At 40.5% G+C, this 13,992-nt stretch overlaps 1 protein-coding gene across 1 annotated transcript; it reads right to left on the reverse strand.

Annotated features, from left to right (window-relative positions):
• Positions 1–2,968: 2,968 nt before the first annotated feature.
• LOC131255477 (pleiotropic drug resistance protein TUR2-like) lies at positions 2,969–12,654 on the reverse strand. Its single transcript, XM_058256213.1, has 24 exons — positions 12,077–12,654; positions 11,800–11,920; positions 11,594–11,682; positions 11,407–11,491; positions 11,120–11,279; positions 10,953–11,029; positions 10,625–10,678; positions 9,464–9,554; positions 9,032–9,333; positions 8,437–8,718; positions 7,938–8,254; positions 7,450–7,610; positions 7,240–7,343; positions 6,998–7,154; positions 6,789–6,917; positions 6,588–6,706; positions 5,850–6,182; positions 5,239–5,529; positions 5,060–5,143; positions 4,814–4,947; positions 4,493–4,720; positions 3,951–4,122; positions 3,588–3,842; positions 2,969–3,498 (listed from the first exon to the last, which is right to left on the reverse strand). The coding sequence occupies exons 1-24, from the start codon at positions 12,403–12,405 to the stop codon at positions 3,232–3,234; spliced, it is 4,341 nt and encodes a 1,446-aa protein (XP_058112196.1). The 5' UTR covers positions 12,406–12,654; the 3' UTR covers positions 2,969–3,231.
• Positions 12,655–13,992: the final 1,338 nt, after the last annotated feature.

Here is a 13,992-nt window from a genome sequence, read left to right on the forward strand (position 1 = left end):
GGATTGTAACATCCCCCCATACTTTGCAACCAACGTCCACGGCGGTTTCATGCCGTGGCGGCTTTCACTCTAGTCCTGGTTGCCCTTTCCATGACTCAACTACAAGATGTGGCATTGGCTCTTATAACAATTGTTAAGAACCTAATCAACATGCCAAAAGCCCCAGGATTGATGGAACCCATCAAGCTAGGCTCTTTAAACCATTGGGATCGTATTCCTGACATCCAATGCCAAATTGGACTAGGGTTTCCCCTTTTTTCTATAATTTGAAATCGAAATCCCGCAGGAGTTTTTAGCCAAGCTTGCTGCTCCAGTGCACCATCACTATTACTAGTGTCCCATGCAAGGACAAATCACATCGAAATGCATACCACTGCATATGGGGGAAGGTGTTTGCCAACATTATAAGGTTGAGAGGGATAAGCAGAGAGAACCCTTGGAACCTTTGCCTGTGTCGAAGAGACCGTGGGAGAATGTCTTCGTGGATTTGACCTCTACTTTGAGAGGTCTCAATGGATTTGATCTCCGCTTTAAGAGGGCTGGAGTAGCTTACCCATCACATTTACTCCCTCTCTCAAGTCTCCACGCCATAGGATTCTTTGTCCACCTGGATTACCGCGTGTATAGGGACCACAGTCCAGGCGCATCACCATAGGCCTATCTATACTAATCACAACTATTATGGCCCAACCTGTTCCCTCAATTTGAATATCCAATGGTCAAATCGTCCAAACCATTGATCATGTGGGGCCCATCTAATAAAAGTCTTACACTCAAATGGCCAATATTCCTGAACACAAGATCCGGAGGAGGTTGGCAAGTTAGGAAACATTGACCTAACAAGCCCTTTCTATTATCATAACATTGGCTTTTGTTATTTGAACATCATATGTATACCTCATGCGTAGACTTGTTGAAGTAGTTCAACACAAAAAAGTACAAATAATAGATTGTGGCACTATCCGAGGTAAGTCAAAGAGTCCTCGAAATGGGATGATGGAAAGAATTTTGATCCAAAAACTAATTGGTCATGTATTAGCAGAGAATATATTAATCTTTTTCCATGCTTAAGAATGGGCCTATTAAGTTTAGTCAGTGCTTGAATGACTGGGACCTAGGAGAGTAGGCCCATAAAGAATTTTTCCCTAGTGCCATGTATTTTAGTACAAGCCTAGGTCAGTCAAGGCCTGACAAGAAACCCATTGGTTGGCATCCCTAATTTTTAAACAAAGCCTTTTTAGTTTGAAACTGTCATTATGTTTGAAAGTGAGGATAGGAAATTTTGCATTTAGCTTAATTGAGAAAATTCCCATTGAACTTGCTGAAAATGATATGGTGCGTTTGGATACATTATCGAATTGCATTGAGATCATTGTCATCATCATCACCATCATCTAAGCTGAGCCCAACTAATTGGGATCTGCTACATGAATCATGTTCCATCTTTTCACTCTATCAAGTATCATATCTTCAATTAAGCAACGAGTCATCAAATCTTTCCTCACTACCTCGACCCGTGTCCTTTTGGGCCTTCCCGTTGCCCTTTTAAAGCCCTTAACTTGAACGTACTCGCTCCTTCTAACCCGTCCCCTTTAACCTGAACCTACCCACTCCTAACCCGTCATGTTCTTAGTCTTCGTTGCAAATGGCAAAACCATCCAAGTCTACTTTCCCCCATCTTATTACCTATTGATGCTACTCCTAAGTTCCCTTGAATGAATTGATTCCTAGTTCTTCTATCCTTGTCTTGCCACTAATCCACTCAGCATCATCATTTCGACTACATTCATAATATGAAGATGTTGTTCTTTAGTTGCCTCTCATTCTATCCTATAAAACATTCCCGATCTTATAATTATCCCATAGAATTTCCCATTCAATTTGTTTGGTATGAGGAAATCACATAAAACTCCATATGCTTATCCCCACTTCATCCACCCAACTCTAAATCTATGAGCAATATCATTTTCAACCTCTCTACTTCATGAATTATCGACCCAAGATATCCAAAATGGTAATTTTTAGGTACTTCTTGGTCAACAATCTTAACCAATTCCTTATTTCCACTCTTATTCTTACTAACATTGCATTCCATAATCCTCTATTAGCCCAGCCAATTGTAAAACCTTTAGATTCTAAAACATACAACACACACCACAAGACCTCTTTCTGTAAATGCCGCATTAACTCATCTGTAACCAATGCAGCCAGTTGAATTTCAATATTAGTCTAATAAACAGGAAATAATGAAATTGTAGTTTCCTTGTATAGCATTTATATTAAGGATCCAGGTTCCGAATTGCAATTACAATACTTTCAAGTTGCACTCGAAAGAATTACTTCAATTTGAGGGCCTACCACATGAAAAACCATTAGTTTTTGTTATTTCTACTTCACAAATTGGATCATCCATAATTTGATATGCAGTGTAAACAATCTTAAGAAACTTCATACAGACTTACCTCTTCTGAGGATTGCCCAACCCTCTTAGTGTTCCATATGCTAATCTTCATGGACCACTGGTTCATACATAGCCTGCAATCTTCTTAAGGGCATATTTGGATGCCTATATAATTGAACCACAATAACTGGTTTAATAAAGTGGAAATGATGAAATTGCAAGTACCTTAGCATTAAAATGGGGAGATTGGTCTTCAGATTGCCCTTTTGTAACTTCCAACTTGAACTCCCTCATTTTGAACACAAGGAAGCATTACAACTTGGTCATTTTGTCATGTTCAAACTGAATTTCCACAATTCAATTCAATTTTGCATCCAAACACACCCTAAATATACTACCAGAGTAGCAGATTTGTATGCCTTTTTTCTTCCTTTTTAGCTATTTGTATGTGTTTGCTTGGGTTGCATTATATTCTATTCTATTCTATTAATCATTGTTAGATAATCTATTTCAATGTCTCTACTTTGCTATCTCATACATGAAATCCTACCTGTCGAATAGGAACAGTTACAAAATCATAGTTGATTGGTTTGATAAAACCAACTCTTTCATGTGCTGATGAAAGCAGCGTACAAGACACTGATGCTTCCACTTCAAGAAATATAAAAGCAGAAGAAAAGAAAATTCATACACACCATTGTTTGATACATTGATCTGATAATCATCAAACAATAGACATAACAACACCCATAAGCTCCTTGGATACTAGCTTCATATACCATCCCACTGCATCCCAAGCTCGTAAGGCAGGAATTTGAGATATTCAACACTCATCTTACCTGGAAGTTCAACACCTTAATCGACACTGCAAAGACGAACGCGAAAAGCACCGTAAACCCGATGACTCCAGCTGAAACTGCTCCCAAGAAATCGTGTTTGAATCCAAAATAATTCCTTATGAACTCTTTCACAGTCTCGTTGTTGTCTGAATCTGTCATGATGTGCTCTATGTCTCCAAATTGGGAAACAACCATTCCATACAAGGTCCATGAAATAGGACAGGCCCAGTAATACCATCTCCACCACACAGGAATTCTCTGTGATCAAACCAAGAGAATACACATCAGTAATTCAGTTCATGTTACAAATTGCTAACACTAGTCAAGAGATTCATGTTTGAACTTACAGGCCGGGGAATTAGGAAGCCTGCGAAGAGATTCCATATTGCGTAGAATGCAGCGGAGACTATCGAAGCGATGTCGTGATTGGGGGTCATGCCAACGGCCATCATTCCATAGAATGTGAAGTAGAGCAGTGTGAAGAACATGAAGAATAGATACCAGAAGAACTTGGCAGCCGTCCATTCGAATTGGATCATGGCATAGACGATGATACCGTATATTAGAGTCTGAAGGAAGATATATGGAACCTCGATTGCGACCTGAGAAACAGAATCCGATGAATGACTCAACTGTAAGTATATAAACGGATGTGAGATATCAAACTTTCTCAAGAAATGAATTTTACAGGAAGCTGTAGAACTCAATACCTGTGCAAACGCATACGGTAAAGCTGAATACATTCCAGCAGCCCTCTCTCTGTAGAAAACTGTTCTTTCGACAGCCACGACTGGCTGCACTGATGAAGCATTTTCAATTCCAAGGAAGAGAACTGCTGCATACATGGAACCCATGGCATTGAACAGATCCTGTCTCTGCCTCCTGTGAATTTGACCATCTGTCTAGTCAGTTTCAATTCTCAAGTACATAACTGAAAGGATTATCTTGGGTGTGTTTGAATGCACCATTGAACTGAATTGTAATTCTAATGAAGTTGAAATGACCAAATTACGAGTTCCTTAGCATTTCTATTACGGTTCTGTGCTTCAAATTGCAGTTATGTTAAAATTGCAATTATTCTACTTTCATGTTGGACTTGAAAGTAACAGAATTATAACATGATGCATGATTCCTATTGCCATTTCCTCTTTACCAAACAAACCATTTGCAATTCAATTCACTAATGCATCCAAACGCAGCCCCATATGAGAAATGCAAGAGCAGATGCTAATAGACCAAGTTGGTAGTGTACGTTTTCGACCCAAGATCCCAAAATATCGTGCCAAACATCAAAGCAATGAAGGTTGTGAAGAGAATCCGCACGGCGGTGTACGGTGGGTTCCGCCAGTACGACATGTGCTGCTTCCATAAACAGGCCATGCACTGTGTAATGAAAGGCTGAGAGTACTGAGTGGGGAAGTAAAGGTCCTTTGAGCCAGGTGGCGGTGCACTCAGTTCATTGATTAGAGCTCTGTTTCGCCTGCAATCAATTGCCATAGATCAGTAAGGACTACTGATTCGAACAGTTCTCAATTCGGACATTGACCCAGAAGTGCTGATTGTGTAAACCTACCGGTAAAGATCGGAGTTGTGGTAAATCTCAGTGAAGTTAACCCCAAGCATCTCTTCTTGTGACATGGTAGTCACCTCCAACATCCATGTCGCAGGGTTATATCCATCTTTTATCTTGGTAACTCCATTGATTCCCTTGATTAAAAATAATAATAATAATAATCAAATACTATCATAATTCTACCATCGGTAGGACTCTTTCTTTTTCTTACTTTTTTATTTTGTTGCTCAGTTCATTTGGACTCACCTCGAAGTACTTGATCAGATGGCCCGAATGGTGGCCCAACGGTCCCACGTATATCTCTTCTCCACCTCTCTTCATAAGGAAGAGCTATAATTGGGAAGAAAAGATGTCAAGATCAAGTTCATTAACAGATCAATCTGCAATGAAAGAGATTGCAAGTTCTTTAAATCTTGTTGTCTCACCTCATCGAAAGCTTCAAATATGTCGATGCTAGGCTGATGAATTGTGCACACTACAGTCCTTCCTGTGTCGACAGTGTTCCTCACAGTCCTCATCACAATGGCTGCCGCCCTTGCATCCAGCCCTGAAGTAGGCTCGTCCATGAATATTATAGAAGGGTTTGCGACAAGCTCAACAGCAATGGTCAGCCTCTTGCGCTGCTCAGTCGACAGTCCATTCACGCCAGGCAATCCGACGAGTGATCCTCTCAATGATGTAAGCTCTACAAGCTCCATGACTTCGTCGATGAACATCTGGAGTCGTCAATGTTACTTCAGTTAGTTCATGCCAAACCAGACTAAAGAGGTCAGGAATGAGACGGATATGGGCGCATTTGGATGCTCAATCATACTGAATTGCAAATCATTCAATCGAAATGACCAAAGTGGGGTGGCATCATTTTGATAACTGAAACTCCATGAGTTTCAAGTTGTAATTGAAATGTCTGTAATGGTAATTTAGGTGCATCCGTCATTGTTAATGGGGCATAGCTATCCCCACTTTGATCATCTATTGAATTGCATTTTCTGTGAAATGGATGTCCAAACACAGCCTAGAGTTTTGCAGCACCAACCTTTCTAGTTTCAGAATCGACTTCACCAGGTAATCGAAGCCATGCAGAGTAGAGGAGGGACTCGTAGACTGTAACGTGAGGAGAGTGGATGTCGTTCTGTTCACAGTATCCTGCTATCCGAGCAAACGTCTCCTGCTTCTTGGGATAGCCAGAAATGGTGATATTTCCTTCTATGTATCCACCTGTTTTCCTTCCAGCCAACACATCCATCAGAGTGGTCTTACCAGCACCACTGACACCCATCAGTGCTGTAAGCACTCCTGGCCTGAAAGCTCCACTTACACCCTTCAAAAGCATTAACCGATCTTCTGGAATGCCTTGAGCTTTCATTTCCTGCAATTCAGACAATCACTTGTTAGTTCCGTAATTAATGGTTGTGAAAGAAGCCTCCAGCTCTAACACAATTACTGATTGAGGAAATCGGTAGAGCATTCCCAAAGGCCCAACAAACTGTATGTGTGAGCCCCACCTTCGGGTAATGCAGAATGTTCATATGGTGTGTGCCCCATCAAATCAACTGTATCATTGCCAACTGACAAATGTGGTCATTGGTTGTGATTGCCCTTTTTCAACCCACCAAACAGATGGTTAGGATCGTCTGCCCACCCAATGGTGGAGCCCAGTGGATGAAAGCAGGGCCCACCTGTGACAATGTTGGGTTGAACAAAAGGATGCCATTTCTTTTAATTAGCACCAAATAAACCGCTTGTTTGTCATTGATATGAAACTTGAGGTTACCTGTGGCATGTCAACAGAGTATCTGATGTTGTCAAAGGTGATAGAAAGCGGAGCAAATGGAAGAACCATGCCCTTCTTCTTGTTCTTATCAGCAACCTGTCCCTTCTTTATTTCATCACCTATGGTTGAAATTCATCCAATTGATTAAGATAACCTCGATGCAATGAAAAAGAAAAGAAACTAAGAATGGACTGATCATACCATTTGATGGTGGATGTGAGGTGGAGCTTCCTCTTGATGATAGCTCTAGACCTTCGACTTGTCCAGTTCTGTTAGCATGTTTCTCTTTCATGGTTTCTTCAGATAGAACTGCCTGAGATTTCCCAAATGCTGCAGCAAACGAATCCTACAGTTAGAACTAAGCGGACTCCAGAACATTGGAAAACAACGTTAGTGGCAAAGAAGCTCACGATTGAGAAGTTCGAGGGCCCAAGTGAAAAGAGCATTGAATAGGAGCACATATCCAACCAACGCTCCTGCTCCGATCCAATACCAGTTCGACTTAGTAAAGATTCCACGTGATTCCAAGATTAAGACTCCCAATGATTTTGCTGAATTTGGAGCGAGCTGCATGAAAGAGCCTGAAAATCAAATCTAAGGAAATATACTTGAAGCGGCAGAGATATTTCCATTTCGATAACAAGATTCTTACATGACTCCAGCTATACCCAAGAAATTCATTCACAGCAATTGCATTCTGCGCATACATCAGAGGCGAACTCCAGTAACCCCAGATCCACCATTTCTTCACGTCCTCTGTAGATAAAAGAATAAAGTTCTGTCGGTTGGTAAAATGAATTGAGTTTGAAATTGAATGGTTGTCATTTGGAGTAAAACCACAATTCAATTTTGTATATCATACTTCGAGACATGATGAATCCTCCGAGCGTCATGATTACAAGCTGTGCAAAGGACCCGAATGTATTCGAAACGATCATGTCCCGACCCAATGCAGCTACTAATCGGAAGAGTCCAGAGGCCATCTGGCTAATCAATACTAGCAGAAGATAATGCTTAAACATCCTGTAACAAGAAACATCTACAATTATTTCGCCATAGTTTCAGAAGATAGAAAATTTTAACTTGCTTAATGAGGAATTATAGGGTCCTGCAAAGTAGAACACATGTAGTTCGCTGACACACAACATCCTGTACATTTGAACTGATGGGATCCACAAGTTGAAGGTTTGGGAACATCCGATCTGGAAGATTAATGGGCCATACCCTCTCATTATATCAGTTCTTTCGATCATCAATCCACATGTATGGAATCCTGAATATAGGCAAACTACATGCAGCATAGGACACTTCCATTAGTTGTTACAAGATCTTGGCTGTGTCCAATCTCACCTCCCAATGTTTGGATCAAAGCCAATTACATAATAAGTCAAGCTGACCCAGGCAGCGACTTCTGCAAATGAAATAGGGATCTTGAGGATCCACGTCGGTAGAGCATATGCCCATGCAGGATAAAAGAGCAGATCTCTCTGCTTGTAGAAAACAGGAAGCTTCACAATGGCCATTGAAAGCTCCGCGAAGCCGTTGAACATAAGAGTAACGAGTGCGAAAAAAAGTGCTCCCATAAAAATCCCTCCATCATCCATGTTGTGGCGGTGCATCTTGGTACGCAGGAAGACCGTCATGGTGATGAGTGCAATCACAATCAGCTGAAATCAGAAGGAGAACACAAGGTAAGGCATAATATTTGTGTTTGGAATTCAAGAACTTTATTGGACCATGTTTGGATGTACTATGGAAATAAATAGAGTTTAAATAATAACTACTGACTATTGCAATTCAATTCAGTAGTGCATCCAAACGCAGCCTTTGGGTGTAATCCATTACTCACCTGTGCCATTTTGAAGATGTAGACGAATGAGTTTCTCTTCATTAGTAACCATTCCCTCGCGACGCAAGCCTTCAGAAGTTCCTTCTTGGTAATACCGAATTTGGAAGTTGTCAAAGCAGCAGGATGGCTCTTGCTCTTGTTGAATGGGGTGCTGAGTTCCTCTCCTAATTTACAGCCGACGTGGAATGACTGGAATGTGTCGGCAAATTCCTTGACGGAAATATACTGGTATGGCTCATCTCTACGTACCCAATATTGCTGCTGATCTTTTATTGATGTCACCTAACGGTAAATGGAAGGATCATTGTTGGATTCTACATTCTATTCCAAATTAAACAGTAATTTCAAGTGATGAAGATACCCACTTCCATGGTGTGAGAACCCAGACCTAGACCCTGACTCAGTCAGGACTTGATCAAACACTCCCTGGTTGATCCATCAAAGCAGTTCTGATTGTCCCAAAACCTGGACAGACCGGGTTCCCTCAACCTGGGGACCAGGTTGAGTTGACTAGGACAAGTCGGGGGTCGCCCAGCCTGATTAACTGAGCTTTTGTGGCTTGAAATAACCAAGTAAATCAGTTTTTGAAACTTACTTCCTGCAAGAAGTCTGCAACACCTTTCCTCTCGGGGCATCTAAAGCCCATGGACTCAAAGAACTCAAGCACATGTTCACGAGGTCCCTGATAGACAATCTGACCATCAGAGAGAAGAATGATGTCATCAAAGAGGTCATAAGTTTCCGGTGCTGGCTGAAGCAGAGCAATAAGTGCCGTCCCGCCGAGGATGTGGATGGTCTGCCTGAGGGAATTCACAATCTGGAAAGTTGTGGAGCTGTCCAGACCAGTCGATATCTCATCCATGAAAAGAGCCTTTGCTGGACCGACAAGCATCTCGCCTAACATTTCAACCAGAATACAGAGCAGATTAACCCAAGATGCTCAGTACAAGTTATAGCACTAAAGGACGCATCTCAAGTCAAGTCTTTTGAATATGATCTAAGCCATTCGTGTTGAAGAATTTTCCACCTGTTGTAACACGCTTCTTTTGTCCTCCAGAGATACCCCTCAGCATTTCATCCCCAACCATAGTATCAGCGCAGATATCCAGTCCTAAAATCTGCAGTTCCAAAAGGAAGAAGAAATAAAAAGAAATATCTTTCATCTCTTTGCTTCTCAAATCTCCCTGACAACACTACGAGTGTGTTTTGCTCTGGCAGCAGTGAAAATAATTCACAGTTTTTTGGGATTTCTACTTGATGTAGAGCAGGCCGCAGACGCATTCCTGATACAACTGGACCAAAAGAAGCCTGAACGGAAGCGGAAGTAGTCCATTAGATCTGGGTCTAGTCCTACATAGGGCATGATGTTACTAGGCCCCAGGCATGTCCGGATCAAAGAAATTCACTCCGGATAGGGAGAAATTTCCATTCGAAGTCTCGACTATAAAACAGGTGTAACTTTTGATCCGGGTATTGTCATGGAACACGCGGCTAACGGGCCATCCAGGGTCAACCAACCCTCGTAGCAGGTTGCGTCGGTCGATTTCACAAAATAAAAAATAAAAAATTCTTCCTTCTGGTTCAAATTTGCAATTTTAGGAAAAGATTACTATTTTTAGTAACTTTTAATTTTGACATCTCTTTCATTTTAGAATTTTAGTATATCCAATCTTCTTAGAAATTTCTTGTAATCATGTTATGAATCATCCAGCATGATTAAGTTAGGACTTTCCAATTTTGGCTGAATTTACTATTTCGGGTAAGTTCTATTTTAGTCGAATTAGGACTCCTAATTGGGTTTTGCTTTTTCTTTGTAAGTGATGTAACAGTGGATTATCGAATAATAAAATTTCCAATTTCTCTTTTTATCATGTGTATTCAAGAATAACCTTGTGGATTCAAGGTTCTGCCCTCTTAGGGAAGACGGTGATCGTTCTCCTCACGCCCTTCCCGGCATCACTACTCTTAGTAGAATTTCCAAAAATCATGAAATTGACACTTATATGGATGTAAAAGAGCTGTGTTTCCAGTACAACATAAAAGAACCTCATTTTGAAATGTTCAGAAATTTCACTAAAATTAGAATTTTTTGAAATCCCAAATTATTTTTCTCTGCTCCTGAAATTTCCAAAAGCTAAACATAGCATACACTTAACAAAAATACTCCATCTCTATCCAGTATATATACCTTCAATATGTAGTCTGTAACCACACTCTCCTCCTGACCTTCCAGAGATGAAGCCTGCAATAGTAAAAGAGAAATGAATGAAGAATAATATCATACGAGAAAAACCCACATAGCTTTCACCACTGATTCTAGTCTACTACAGATAGATAGTTTTGGAACTCGACAATGGAATTTAATATGAGAAAATGGAATCAGGCACAACAGTCGATTGAATGAATATTGTGAGATGCCAAACACTCCTTTTAAGTAACAAATGATGGTTAGATTTCTTGACTATCTATATACCCAGAAAGAAAGAAAGAAAAATATATGTTTGAGCGGTTCTTACCTTCATGTAGACATCAATATCGGGATCTGGTTTAATGTTTGCTGCCTTCTCTCTTCTTGACAGCTCTGTTAGCATTTCTGAGAATCATGAAATGAAAATCAACCATCTCAACTATGCAAATTCATGAATTTCAGTTCTAATAACCAAAACAAATTTATCCAACATACCGTAACGGGTCCCAACGCCTTGGCATCTGGCAGAGAAAGCTAAGGTTTCTCTCACCGTCATTTCTCCTATGTGGAGATCATGCTGACTGATATAAGCAGAGGTCCTCTGAGGGACAAACTCATCCATGCCATGCCCATTGTAAGTTATCAACCCTGAAACCTGATGTTTTTTTTTATAATAACTCATCTCAGTTTCATTTCTTCAGATGAAAAAGAAAATTCACAAAAGACCTTCAAATCGCAATGACGATCCTTCAACCAATCAGAAAAGAGCAGAATGCGTTTACCTTCAGCTCTTTCTCAAGCTTTCCGGCCAAAGCTAACAGCAGACTGGTCTTCCCAGAGCCAGGAGGGCCTAAGAGCAAAGTCATTCTACAAAATACACATACAATTCAATCTTCTATTGATCCAAGAATCCGTATAACAAAAACGAAACCCAATTCACAATTCGATCAAAGCTCTTATTCGGTTCACCTGCAAGGCTTGATGATTCCACTAACATCTTGAAGGATCGATACTGGCTTCTTTCGACTTGGCAGGATGTGAAGACTGTTCAAGAATTCCTGTGAAATTGAAACAGAATTCCCAGATTGGTAGAATATACAAAACCAGAGGAGATCATAAGCACCCAAAGAAAAGTTCTTCTTTTCTTGAGTCGACTACTGGTGTTTGTAAATTACCTCTACAATATTGACTGTGAAGTTGAGGATTGTCGGTAAAGCTCGGTTGCCAATATAGGCTTCTGCGCCAATACTCAAATGCTCGAACCGAACTTCAATCGTTGGACTCTCAATTCCAACTCTAAACAATATCAAAGACCAGAAGATTAAAAGAAAGTCACATCAACCATCCATCAAAAAAGAAAAATTAAAAAAAAAAAAAAAAAAAAAAAAGAAAAAAAGAAAAGAAAAGAAAAGAGAAGCAACAAGAAAAACAGAACAAAATAGCAGAACTCACTGCTCCATTCGATTCTTGAGCTTCAACAGGAACTTCTCATTGTCCTCTTCGGCAACTCTAATCAATCTCTCCAACAAGTTCTTCTTCTCTTGAAACCCGAGGTTATGAATATCAACTTCCTTGTGCTCCCCAGCGACTCCGGTCAGTAGCCCTTTCCGGATACGGTCATATGTCGGGAGTTTCTCAAGAGCAGCCCATTTGAGGGCTTCTTCGTCGTCTTCGTCCCGAGACGACCGTGAGAAGACGTCAGTGGTATTGTTCCTCCACAGACCAGAGCCATTACGGCTCCGCCGCAGACTCGCGACTCGATAAAGATCAGAGTTATCCATTGATTGTATGGCTACTCAGAAGAATTCTTGAAAGTTTTGGGTTATAGAAAACGTTGTATTTTGATGTCTAGAGCTCAAAAAACACAGAAAGAAAGATCGATTTCCGGTCTAGAACAAAAACCCAACAAAACCCAGAAAGATTTTTCAAGCATCAATGCAGGAGAGTTGAAATCTGAGTGTGTAAAGATTGGAAAAAACAGTGGAAAGTGTAGGTGTTCTCTCTCTTTCCTTCTTTTTCTCTCAAGGAGAGTGTGAGAGAGTGGCGAGTTTGGAGGGAAGCTGGAGAGGTATTTAAAAACGAGAAACGCCTTTCCGGCTGCTCTGAATTATTCGCGTACGATACAGTGCACGTTTGCCACACCTGAACTAACCACACCCGACAGTCATGTTAATCCAGACCATAGAAATTACAGGTCCAATTGCTGATGGACTATATCCTTAGCGTTGAGTTTGGATCGCTGAACAAATTTTCCGCACCGTTCAATTCATTGCTACGACTGGTTGGTTAGGATCATCTGATTCTGTGATTTTCGGACGGTCAGGATTGGTGTGTATGCTACGTGAATGGTGGGTGAATTGACACCACTTGAGGATATGTTTGTAACAGTATTTATGATATCAAACAATTGGATGATTAGAATGGTTAGGTAGGAGTGATTTTCAGTCCGCCGCCCTATTGGTAGTGGGGCCCATGATCTGGCTGGTCAATTGGCGTGTGTATATGTCGTTTGTACGGTGGATGAGATGGCCACCATAACTTAGTGAGTTGTGGACGCACATTGTACTGAAAGTAGTACCTGGTGTTTGGTAACTTGACCCGAAGTCGTTTCATCCGACGGTCAGCAGCAGGAGCTGCGCTGTTCCATTTTCCTTTCCCAAGTGATCGTAGTCGTGACCGTTAGATACATGAAATGAAGAGGATCCGCCTAATTCGCCGACCCGAGTTTTTTAACAGCATGCTCGAGTTTTTAGTTCTGATATCTGGGAACTACAAGCTGATCTCAACCGTTGGATTTTCAGCCAGGTTGACGAGAGAAAGGCAGCTCCAATCCTCAGTTGAAAGAAGCCCAAAGACAGGTGGCTAGCTAGGATCTTCAAAGATTGGAGACCTTTGCAACATCGTCCACCCAATAGATGATCAACAGTACGAAGCGTTGCATCGTGTGTGCATTATGAAGACCGGTGTTTTAAATAGCACGTGTTATATAGTGTAGCGTTTGACGTTGTATGGCTGGTAGCATGAGCTACATAATATTTTTAATTAAAATAATTTAAAATTATTATTAAATTTATAAGATACATAAGTTTTTTTTATAGTGAATATGGATCATCAACCAGGTACTTTCATGTAAAATCGTCTCTCTTTACCTTCAGACATTTCTAATCGTGACATTTTTATTTTTATTTTTTCATTTATCAAAATATCACAAATTCACGATATGGATCACAATTTGAATGGTCTAAGTGCTTTATCTCCTATATGAACCATAATTAGAATTATCTAAATTAATCAAATGTAGTGCCACATGTGATAGAGATGAGTCACTACTAATTTAAAATACACGTTGAACTAACATTATAGGAAAA

The sequence above is a fragment of the Magnolia sinica genome, chromosome 1, assembly GCF_029962835.1.
Source record: "Magnolia sinica isolate HGM2019 chromosome 1, MsV1, whole genome shotgun sequence".
NCBI classification, from domain to species: Eukaryota; Viridiplantae; Streptophyta; class Magnoliopsida; order Magnoliales; family Magnoliaceae; genus Magnolia; species Magnolia sinica.